Source organism: Mirounga leonina, unplaced genomic scaffold, assembly GCF_011800145.1.
Source record: "Mirounga leonina isolate KUSES-001 unplaced genomic scaffold, KU_Mleo_1.0 Mir_53, whole genome shotgun sequence".
NCBI classification, from domain to species: domain Eukaryota; kingdom Metazoa; phylum Chordata; class Mammalia; order Carnivora; family Phocidae; genus Mirounga; species Mirounga leonina.
In genome coordinates, this window is record NW_023270807.1 from 56354296 (window position 1) to 56367146 (window position 12851).

The following is a 12851-nucleotide window of genomic DNA, read 5'->3' on the forward strand; positions in this document are numbered from 1 at the left end:
CATCCCAATCCAGGAATTCTTTATCCAAAATTCTTAGAGTGAAAACTTTCACTCAGTACGTCACATAACAAAAGATATTTAACAAACAAAACAAATTAAAATCCCCAAATTAATCTTTAAGAGTAGAAATTTATAAAGATTTTATCTAGATTTTCCATACTGGTTGTGCTTCAGATACATCAAATTACATGGTAATATTTGGAAAAACCACCCCATAATATGGGTTTTTTATAAACACTTCCTTTTCCCACTAGAGAACTTAGTAATAACAGGGCTGGTTCTGTCCCTTTAAGCTACCACTTATAAATAATTAGAAAACCATAAACCTCTAGAAAGTCTGTCTTAATATTATTTCTAATAGGGTCAACTCTCATTACTTTAGGTAGTAATTAGGAAAGATGTCTTAAATAATCCTAAATAATGACTAAAACAAAACTAAATCAAAATTGAGTACCAAAAGGAATATAAACCTATTAGGTTTAAATTACATTCGATTTTTAAGAATACAATTACGATTCTAAAGACATCTAAGAAACATAATACAAAGGGTTCAGAACTTTAAAGACTGCATATATTATAATGAACATCAGTCAATATCTCCTATTACTGTCTGGATTTTAGCTGCACTCTCTCAAAAATACTGAAAAGGAAAATGTGAGCAGAGATTTAGTCTCAGCTCCAAGTTCCCATCTCTCTTCTCTCTCCCTCACCTAGTTTCTCTACCCTCATCAGAATCTATTTGACTAGAGCCACACTCAATCCTTGCTTTCCCTACAGTCTGGCAGGCAGCCATTATCAGGAAGCAGGGAGGGAAGACAGGAGGACATAGGATGCATATGGAGAAGGAGGGACACAGGAGGAGGTACTGTAACTCAGGTTATAGTAGCGAAGCTGTGGCACTTATGGAATACTACTTAGTGCCAAACAGTAAATGTCTTAGAGGACCTAGAACAAAGCAGTTAAAAGCATGGAATTAGTAGCCAGACTCCCAGGCTCTGCCACTTACCAGCTCTATGATCTTAGGCAAGTTTCTTAATCTCTGTGTACCTCAGTTCCCTCCTTTATGAAATGAGGATATTACTACCATACACCCCATTGTTTGTTATGAGGATTGTAAGTCATATTATGAGTCAGTTATAGTTGTAAAAGAACTTAGAATAACACTTGGTATATAGTAAATGCTATGTAAGTGTTTGTTAAATGAATGTATAAAGACATGTATATCTTTGATTTTGTATGAATTTCAAAATTTTGCATACATCACCATCTGTCATTATTTTTATATAGGTAATATGAAAACTAGGGCAGATTAATCAATGTACACTGACTATACTTCAATGAAGAACAAAAAACTATTTCATACCTCTACTTTGGATGCCAAAAACACACATGTAGGAGCCATTAATACAGGATCTATACTTTTGAGAGAATACCTAAAATATGATAAAACAAAGTTAAATGTCATTCATATAGAAAACACTGGGAAAAAAACCAAGATAACGCTAGGGCAAACACATGATTCATTTATACTAAGGTTCATCAACATGACGTAAGAGTTTCAAATAGGTGTAACATAATCCCCAAATTAAAGTCCTACCTGGCATAGAATCTCTTGAAATAGACTGTAGCAGTGGCAATAACTTGTTGTCTTAATTTAAGATGTTCACCTAATGCTTGAATAACTAAAAGAAAAATAATAAAGTTTTAAATGTTCTTCTGGTACCTTTATAATATTGACATTGAAAAATAACTTTCATGTGGTTAAATCATGACTGTATTAATTTTTAACAAAGAGGAAAACCTACATATGCTATAAAGCTCTACTTGGATCACACTGGGCTAAGACTAGGATTTGCAAATCTGTTAAAAAAAATATAGGTATGCATTAACAGCAATGAAAAATAGAAAGTGTTCCATAGCAAACACTATTCTTATATTAAGAAGGTTGAATGATAGGCATTTTCCTCTACCTTCTAAGTATTTTCAATGTTTTTTATTATCTTTAGAATAAATATAAAAGGAAAATATTAGACAGTAATCAAACGCACTACAACTTCCACTGTATAAAGTTTATTAAAAAGGCCATAATGAATTCTCCAAACAACAGAGAGGTAAGTTTGCAGAAGAGTGAACTGAAGGTTAGAAAGATCATGTAACAAAGCTACCATGTGGGAGAGCAAGGATCTTTTGACTCTAAATCATCTACACAAACTTGTAAGATAAGAATGATCAATAGGATGCCAGCCCAAAGAATCCATTCATCTTCAAAATACTTGCTTTAGCCAATCTTAAACTGGGTTTAATAACACATTATAAAGGCTTAGGGAGATTAATGAACACTTTGAAACTGTCTTGAGTGTCTCTACAATGTAAGATTCACAAAAGACTGTATTTAGATCACTTAGAAAGATAAATGAATATGTTATAAAAAGAATACATGAATAAAAATATTAAGTAGGGACTAAAACAGCTTATAACAAATTACTATACAAAAGTTTTAATTCAGAGGTAACCAACTGTACCATTTCAGTCAATTTTTTTTAAAGTTTACCATTTGTAAAAAATATCTGTAATTTCCAATACTCTTCTTCTGAGAGAAACTTTAAGTCCTTCTGGCGTTCCTTCAACAGATCTTGTTTATCCAAAATCCATTGTAAACTAGAAGAATGAAGATGTTAAGACACGTTACAGAAAATCAACTAACAAAGTCACAAAAAATATACTAATACTGAACAAGTTATGAACATTCTGAGAAATACAAAGTGCAAGAAGTAACCTTGGAAGATAGCATCTTTCACATTTCTTGAAACTCTGAGAATTATCTAATGAATGTAAATATGTCCTGAAAAAAAATTCCACTCTAATTTTCTTTTTTTTTTAAGATTTTATTTATTTATTTGAGAGAGAGAATGAGATAGAGTATGAGAGGGGGGAGGGTCAGAGGGAGAAGCAGACTCCCTGCTGAGCAGGGAGCCCGATGCGGGACTCGATCCCGGGACTCGATCCCGGGACTCCAGGATCATGACCTGAGCCCAAGGCAGTCGCTTAACCAACTGAGCCACCCAGGCGCCCCTTCTGTCTCTTTTTTGTTCTCTCTCTCACTACCTTATATTGTTATTTCATTGGTTTTAAGACTCTGATATCAAGAAAGATCTTACAATCAGTGATGCCTTAAGCTTTTAATCTGCAGCATGTTTATTTTTCCCTAGTGATACATAAAATAATGGTATAGTTATTTGGCATCAAATGATGATGCCTTAGATTTGAATTATCTTTTCTCATTTGTTCATGAGTAACTGCAGTATTTCTCTACAAATTCCACTCATGTTAAAATCTGCTTCAGAATTTATTACTAGTAGTAGTCAAGTCTACTGTTTTTAACCAGAGATATGAAATCGAAATGACCCAAAACACTATTCTGCAACTTGCTTTTGTCACTCATTATGTTCTGGAAGTCTTTCTATGTCAACAAATTTGTTATTCAGCATACCTTTAAACTGCTTCACAGCATTATGGATGGATTGTTACTTAGTTAATTCCTATTAATAGGCATGTAGCTTATAATTTTTCACTATTAAAAATAATGCTTTAATGAATAGCTTTGTAATTCACCCTTGCATATTTGGTTAATAATATATTTAAAATAATTTCCTAGAAATAGAAGTGATTGGTTGGTTTTGCTGATAACTTTGTTTTACATTGTCAGTTTGTACTCCATTCGTCACACCAATTTCCATTCCTATTAACAGTACATGAGAGTTTTAAAATATTTAAACCCCCTATGGGTTACTGCCAATCTTTTAAATACTTTACAACTTAAAGGCAAAGTAGTATCTTACTGTTTTCGGGGTTTTGTGTTTTAGTTTACTTCTGAGATTAAACATTTTTCCATGCCTTACTGGCCAAAAATACAGTTCTTCTTTTGTACACTGTAATTTTAATGACAATTTTTCTAATGGGATGGTCTTTTTCACAATTAAGAGATTCTTCTCATATAATTTGTGTACTATGGATAATAAATCATTTGTCAAATAAACTGCAAACATTTCCTGAGTTTAGCATGATCTCTTAATATTCAATTATTTGTAACACAGAAATATGAATCACTTATTAAAACCAACCCATATTTTACTTTGATTTTATGCTGGTCACAAGTGGGAAGGCCTTCCCTGACACTAAATGATTAAAAAAAAAAAATTCACCTATATTTTCTAATACACTTAAGGCTTTTTTCTTTCAATTTTTCTTATTCCTATGCCATGTTATTTTAAAACATAAGATTAAATTATTAAAATCTGGTATGGAAAATATTCCCCTTGCTAATTACTATTCTTTAGAAAAACTTCTCGATATTCTATTACAATTATTATTCTAAGACTTGAACTTTAGAAGTATTATGTCAAGTTCCAATTGCATTAAATTTAGAAATCAATATAGAGAGAAATGCTATCTTTACAATGCTAGAATTCAAACTCCATTTATTAAAATCTTTATGTTCTACCACAGAATTTAAAAAATTTTCTTTCTATAGGTCCTGCACATTTCTTTAGTTTATTCTTGTGTATTTCATATTTTCCATTGGTACTTGTAACTATATTTTTCCATCATTCATTTAAAAGAAAGCTTTCCACATTTGACAAAGTACAGCATCCTTTCTTGATCAAAACTCTTCAGAGTATAGGCACAGAGGGTACATACCTCAATATCATAAAAGCCATCTATGAAAAACCTACATCGAATATCATTCTCAATGGGGAAAAACTGAGAGCTTTCCCCCTAAGGTCAGGAACGCGGCAGGGATGTCCACTATCACCACTGCTATTCAACATAGTATTGGAAGTCCTAGCCACAGCAATCAGACAACAAAAAGAAATCAAAGGCATCCAAATTGGTAAAGAAGAAGTCAAACTCTCACTCTTTGCAGATGATATGATACTTTATGTGGAAAACCCAAAAGACTCCACCCCAAAACTGCTAGAACTCATACAGGAATTCAGTAAAGTGGCAGGATATAAAATGAATGCACAGAAGTCAGTGGCATTCCTATACACCAACAAGACATAAGAAAGAGAAATTAAGGAGTCGATCCCATTTACAATTGCACCCAAAACCATAAGATACCCTAGGAATAAATCTAACCAAAGAGGCAAAGGATCTGTACTCAGAAAACTATAAAATACTCATGAAAGAAATTGAGGAAGACACAAAGAAATGGAAAAACGTTCCATGCTCATGGATTGGAAGAACAAATATTGTGAAGATGTCAATCCTACCTAGAGCAATCTACACATTCAATGCAATCCCCATCAAAATACCACCCACTTTTTTCAAAGAAATGGAACAAATAATCCTAAAATTTGTATGGAACCAGAAAAGACCCCGCATAGCCAGAGGAATGTTGAAAAAGAAAAGCAAAGCTGGCAGCATCACAATTCCAGACTTCCAGCTCTATTACAAAGCTGTCATCATCAAGACAGTATGGTACTGCAACAAAAACAGACACATAGATCAATGGAACAGAAGAGAGAGCCCAGAAATGGACCCTCAACTCTATGGTCAACTAATCTTTGACAAAGCAGGAAAGAACGTCCAATGGAAAAAAGACAGTCTCTTCAACAAATGGTGTTGGAAAAATTGGATAGCCACATGCAGAAGAATGAAACTGGACCATTTCCTTACACCACACACAAAAATAGACTCCAAATGGTTGAAAGACCTCAATGTGAGACAGGAGTCCATCAAAATCCTAAAGGAGAACACAGGCAGCAATCTCTTCAACCTCAGCTGAAGCAACTTCTTCCTAGAAACATCGCCAAAGGCAAGGGAAGCAAGGGCAAAAATGAACTATTGGGACTTCATCAAGATAAAAAGCTTTTGCAAAGCAAAGGAAACAGTCAACAAAACCAAAAGACAACCGACAGAATGGGAGAAGATATTTGCAAATGACATATCAGATAAAGGGCTAGTATCCAAAATCTATAAAGAACTCATCAAACTCAACACCCAAAGAACAAAGAATCCAATCAAGAAATGGGCAGAAGACATGAACAGACATTTTTCCAAAGAAGACATCCAAATGGCCAACAGACACATGAAAAAGTGCTCAATATCGCTTGGCATCAGGGAAATCCAAATCAAAACCTCAATGAGGTATCACCTCACACCAGTCAGAATGGCTAAAATTAACAAGTCAGGAAACGACAGATGTTGGCCGGGATGCGGAGAAAGGGGAACCCTCCTACACTGTTGGTGGGAATGCAAGCTGGTGCAGCCACTCTGGAAAACAGTATGGAGGTTCCTCAAAAAGTTGAAAATAGAGCTACCATATGATCCAGCAATTGCACTACTGGGTATTTACCCCAAAGATACAAAAGTAGGGATCCGAAAGGGTACGTGCACCCTGATGTTTATAGCAGCAATGTCCACAATAGACAAACTATGGAAAGAGTCAAGATGTCCATCGACAGATGAATGGATAAAGAAGATGTGGTGTATATATATACAATGGAATATTATGCAGCCATCAAAAGGAATGAGATCTTGCCATTTGCAACGACGTGGATGGAACTGGAGGGTATTATGTTGAGTGAAATAAGTCAAACAGAGAAAGACATGTATCATATGATCTCACTGATATGAGGAATTCTTAATTGCAGGAAACAAACTGAGGGTTGCTGGAGTGGGGGGTGGGGTGTGAGGGATGGGGTGACTGGGTGATAGACACTGGGGAGGGTATGTGCTCTGGTAAGCGCTGTGAATTGTGCAAGACTGTTGAATCTCAGATCTGTACCTCTGAAACAAATAATGCCATATATGTTAAGAACAACAAAAAAAAGAAGGTAACAGGAGGGAAAGAATGAAGGGGGGGAAATTGGAGGGGTAGACGAACCATGAGAGACGATGGACTCTGAAAAACAAACTGAGGGTTCTAGAAGGGAGGGGGGTGGGAGGATGGGTTAGCCTGGTGATGGGTATTGAGGAGGGCACATTCTGCATGGAGCACTGGGTGTTATGCATAAAAAATGAATCATGGAACACTACATCTAAAACTAATGATGTAATGTATGGGGATTAACATAAGAATAAAAAATTTTTAAAAAAAAGAAAGCTTTCCATTTTTACATTTTGTAACTGGTCACTTTATTAAACCTTTATTATTTATAATAATTTTTCAATTAACTGAATTTTCGAGTTAATTTTATCTCCACAGGCTGATAATTTTGTCATTTTTAGTATCTCATTCTATTAACTGTATTGAGTAGCAATTCATAACAATGTTAAACAGGCACCCTAATTTTCCTAATGTTTCACCATTAAATATCTCTTATTCATGCTTTGATGTTTTTACCATGTTAAGAAAGAATCCTTTTTAGTCAAAAATAGATGTTGAATTTTAATAGACATCTTTTGATGCCTTCACTGTTTATTAACAGATTTTCTAACACTGACTATATTTCTACAATAAAATCACTATCATTTTTTTCTATTTCTAATATAATGTTAGACTCTACTTGTTAATAATTTATGATGTTTGTATTAATATTCAAAACAGACTGTTTTTAGTGCTACCTTTGCTAGATTTTATCAATGTTCTTGTAGCTTCAAAGAGAGAACTGGAAAGCTTTCTTTCTGTGTGAACTGGAATAATTTCAGTAGCAGATCCTCTTGAAAATGGGAAAACATTTACCCATGAAATAATGTGAGCCAGAGCATTTTTTAAGGGGTAGCTCTTTGGTAACTTTCTTTTTGTTTTTTTAAAGATTTTGTTTATTTATTTAATTGACAGAGAGAGAGAGACAGCGAGAGAGGGAACACAAGCAGGGGGAGTGGGAGAGGGAGAAGCAGGCTTCCCACGGAGCAGGGAGACCGATGCGGGGCTCGATTCCAGCACCCTGGGATCATGACCTGAGCTGAAGGCAGTCGCCTAACCAACTGAGCCACCCAGGCGCCCCTCTTTGGTAACTTTCTTAATTTGTTTTGGCTTTCAAATTTATTACCATGGAGATAACCCAAAAGTACATCTGGATTTATTGACTTTTCTCATTCCTAATTTTGTATCTTCGTATCATCCCTCTTTTCTTTGATTCAACTAGCAGCAGTTTAGTCTACTATTTTGATTTTTCCTTCCAAAGAACCAGCTCTTATAATTTCTGACTATTTTTCCTTTTACTATGTTAATATCAGTGTTACCTTTATTAAGTCTTTTTTTTACCCCCTCCCCCGGATTTATTTCACTGTTTCCTTTTTAATATTCTCAGACTATTCTGACTTATTTTTATTTTTTCTCAGTTATTCTGGATGTTAGTTTATAACTGTGGCTTTGGCTACATCCCATAGGTATGGATATATATTGATCTCATCAGGTTATTTCCTTGATATTATGTAACTGTATTTTCAGTTTCCTCTTTGATACAATTAAATATCCAGAATTGATTTTGTACATTTTTATTTGTTACCTCTTCATTAATTCAGTCAGCCACCTAGTATTTAGTGCCCTTCTACTTTTACTGCAGTAAGGTCAAAGAATGTGTTGTGCTCTACTTCAACTTTCTAGAAAATGCTGTGATTCACTATGTTCTGGAATTATCATTAATTTCATCCTCACAGTCACTTAAAGTTCTTAAAAAGATAAATTTCACAAACAAATATTTAAGTTTTTCCTCACAGCACATAGTATGGAAGATAAACCAAGAACACTTATACATAGCAAATCTCATAAAATTTAAGATTACATTGTTTGTAAAATTCACCATTATTTCATGTGCTAAGAAAAAAACTGTCATGCTCATTTCAGAAATGTTAAAATGTGCATCTTCAAGCCATGATAAACATAGTTCATGTCAATTTTCCTCTTTTCCCAAAATCACCTAAAACGATGGTTTTTGTCATCTTTTTGTTGGTTTGTTTTTCCAGAATTGATCGCCTTGTCTTTCTCACTTGCAACCTTTTGCAGATAAGGCACTTCATGATTCTGAAGAGAGCTCAGTGGCCCCTTCCTCCAGGACTATTTGAATTGTGAGGGAAGGACACTTTCAAAAAAAGTACATTTAACATTATAACAATTTTATATTTCAAAAGTGAAAAAACATTATAGATCCTGCTCCCCCTTTGATAAATGTTCTTATTATGCCAATAAGTGAAAGCATAATGAGAACATTTACCAAAAGGCAGGTAGTATCTTTTTTTTTTTTTAAGTTGAAAAATGGCTCTAACTTCTGATAATCAACAGCTAGCTACCTGTCAATTCTTTTTTTTTTTTAAAGATTTTATTTATTTATTTGAGAGAGAGAATGAGATAGAGAGAGCATGAGAAGGGGGAGGGTCAGAGGGAGAAGCAGGCTCCCCGCTGAGCAGGGAGCCCGATGCGGGACTCGATCCCGGGACTCCAGGATCATGACCTGAGCCGAAGACAGTCGCTTAACCGACTGAGCCACCCAGGCGCCCTACCTGTCAATTCTTTCACCTTCTTTCAAACTTTATTAAAATACTACCCCTTGTCCACTAAATTTTCTGTATTTTAATTTTGCCCAAGCAAATATTACACTGAGCAAAACAGTGCAAAATAAAAATATAATCAGAGGTAAGGCTTCTATAGAATTTCATCTCCACAGAATCACCTACAGCAAGAGGAAAGCCTGCTTTTCTGAAAATAGGTTTTTCTTCTCTTACAAAGGACTAAAAACAGAATGAATAGGAATCCAACTTCTTCACAGAATCAAAATTTAAACTACAATTACTAATGGTCTCTTGGCATTAAGATATATTTACACTAAAAGAGAAGAGTATCAGGTTCTGTTCATCTTTCAACCGTAGAGCGGAAAGCCTAGTCAAAGTTCAATTAGTCTCATCACCCACCTTTAGGCCTAAACAAATGTATTTAGGGAAAAATATTTTTAATATTACTCTAGTTCTTTCACGGTCAAAACAAAAACAAAAACAAAAACTTACTCATGAAATAGGTTAAAGAAATCGGCAAAGTCACTGGAAAATACATGCTTAAAACAAAATATAAGGCACAGACTAATGAAATGGATACATTTTGAGAGCACCTGCCCTATTCCTAACCAACATACAACTCCATCTAGTCATAAGGTAAGGCAGGAAGCGGTCAGACAGCAGAAACAAGAGTGACTCTGGACTCTCCTCGGAATAGTATTAAATCCACTCAAGATAGAAGGTCAATGACAAAAGACTACAATGCCGACAACTGAAGAGAGCCCAGGCAAAAGCGAACCCCAACTGTCCTGAAGAGCCGGCCTCACAGTCCGGAACTGTGCCACACTTTCCATACCTGCGCCCATCCCATCCCATCCCATCCCACCCCACCCCACCCCGCTTCCAGGCCTAGCTTATCCAGGAATCCGAAGTTAAACTCCTTCCTTCCTCGGAGACCGAACCTCTTTAGCCCCCGCCCTTGCCCGCTCACAGATCTTTCCCCCCCACCCGCGAAACGCAGCCAGGGGGCGGGGAGAGGGGAGTCGCCAGAGAAAGTGCATCCCGCTTCCGGCCGCTGCCGCCCCCGGGAGACCCCGCGGCGCTCGGGACAGGGGCCGGGATCCAGGCCAAAGGGAGTCGCAGGCCCCGTCCTCACCGACTCCCAAGAACAAGCCCCGGGCGAGAAGACGGAAGATCACTTACTAATGGGAGCTCTGCCAAAAGTTCCCTGCCATGGAACACAGCTTGCCCTGATAAAAAAGCACCAGCCGGCGGAGCGGCCCGCGGAGCGACCATAGACCCAGCCCGCCCGGTAACCGCGCTCCTGGATCTGATCTGCTCGGCTCCGCTCCGCGGCGGCTACGGTGAGAGGAAGAGGATGGCACTCTAGTCTCCTTGACGCCGGCCGGCAACACTCTACAGTGTAAACCCGTTCCTATGGATAAAAGTTCCGGCCAGCCCCGCGGTAGCAGACGGGGAGCAGACAGTCTGTGGGCGCACTGAGGGGGCGGGAACTAGTGCTCACAGAAGGCTCCCGGCGGTCGAGAGGCTATCGCGAGAGTTTCTTACCGGTTCCGGCCTAGAGCTGGGGAGCTGTTTTTTGTGAGCTACGTCCATTCAGTGAGTGGGGAGGAGGAAACCTGGGCAGGTTTGGATTTTGTTACTTCATTTTACAGGCCGCCACTATGGCACTTCGTTAAAGTGTAAGGTTTCGTGACTTCAGTTCTTTCTCCTGCTATTGAAAAGAGGTATAAAGCTTATTTTGTCTTCAAGGACCTACCAAAATTTACCTGCACCAAGCCGAATACGTTCTTCATGGAGTCCTTTTGGACTGGAATGCAAATTTTTAGAGCAGCAATACTTTTCCGTGCCAGAGACTACCGGTTTTGCAGAACAGTGAAAAACATTTTTCCTTTATTACATATGATGTGTGTGTATTCACATATAAGTGCCAAATAGAAAGATACAGCCAGAAATGCAATAATTTAATTTTACAAGATGAAATAATCTGTATTTCCCATTTTTATTATCATTGTGATGTTGCATTTTATTGTAAAACTTATTATTCTAAATAATTAGATAAACCTGAAAGCTGTTCATAGAAAACCAATGTTCTGAGCAACTTACTACATTATTTTTCAGCTAAGTGAAATAAGTCAGAGAAAGAAAATAGCATATGATTTCATTCATATGCACTTTAAGAAACAAAACAAATGGAGAAAAAAAAAAGAGACCAAAAAACCAGATACTTTTAAGTATAGGGAACTGGTGGTTGCCAGAGAGGAGGTGAGTGAGGGGATGGATTAAAAAGGTGAAGAGGGGGGCGCCTGGGTGGCTCAGTTGTTAAGCGTCTGCCTTCGGCTCAGGTCACGATCCGAGGGTCCTGGGATCGAGCCCCGCATCGGGCTCCCTGCTCCGCGGGAAGCCTGCTTCTCCCTCTCCCACTCCCCCTGCTTGTGTTCCCTCTCTCGCTGTGTCTCTCTCTGTCAAATAAATAAATAAAATCTTTAAAAAAAAAAAAAAGTGAAGAGGATTAAGAGTACATAGATCACTGATCAGCACTGAGTAATGTATGGAATTGTTGAATCATTCTATTGTACACCTGAAACTAATACAACACTGTATGTTAATTATACTTGAATTAAAAAACAAAGGTAAAATTAGAGAAAAACTTTTTTTTTTTTTTAAAAAGACATTATTTTTCACATTGTGGTTAGAGACCAGTTAGGGTGTCATGACACTGTGAATCTGAAAAGCATTTTCTTTTTTTTTTTTAAGATTTTATTTATTTATTTGACAGAGAGAGACACAGCGAGAGAGGAAACACAAGCAGGGGGAGTGGGAGAGGGAGAAGCAGGCTTCCCGCGGAGCAGGGAGCCCGATGCGGGGCTCGATCCCAGGATCCTGAGATCATGACCTGAGCCGAAGGCAGACGCTTAACCGATTGAGCCACCCAGGCGCCCCGAAAAGCATTTTCTTGAATGAAATAAAATATCAGCTATGTCAGAAACAGCAAGTATTATTTTAAAATTTTGATTCATACACACGCACATGCATTAGGTCCAGATGTGAAATGCATGTCAGTGACTTAACATAAAAATATTTTATATGTCACATGTCACTACCATAAAGTCTGATGTGGATTAGATTGACCTCCTTGGTGGTTGTCCTCCGGATCATCAAGGATCTAGCATATTTTCATCATTCAACTATTGCATCTTGGTTCTTTGCTTCTAGGCTTAAAAATCTTTCTAGAGAGAGCACAAAGGACTCTCACTGGCTCTTGATCAGTGTTAAGAGACTTGAACCAGAAACAATACCATCACTTCCTCTCATGACCCATTGACCAGAATAGGCATGTGACTCTAAATTAACTGCAAGGGAGGCCGAGAAATGTAGGGGAACATGTAGTATGT

The 12851-nt window shown here is 37.2% G+C and overlaps 1 protein-coding gene across 2 annotated transcripts in view; it reads right to left on the reverse strand.

Moving 5' to 3' along the window:
• Positions 1–10930, reverse strand: part of CCNC (cyclin C) — a 28913-nt gene extending 17983 nt beyond the window's left edge. For both annotated transcript variants that reach the window (XM_034991601.1, XM_034991602.1), the window contains exons 1-4: positions 10639–10930; positions 2552–2658; positions 1598–1682; positions 1364–1433 (exon numbers count right to left, since the gene is read on the reverse strand). In XM_034991601.1, the coding sequence (XP_034847492.1) occupies positions 1364–1433; positions 1598–1682; positions 2552–2658; positions 10639–10670 (294 nt within the window). In that variant the 5' untranslated portion in view covers positions 10671–10930. The remainder of the gene's footprint in view (positions 1–1363; positions 1434–1597; positions 1683–2551; positions 2659–10638) is intronic.
• Positions 10931–12851: the final 1921 nt, after the last annotated feature.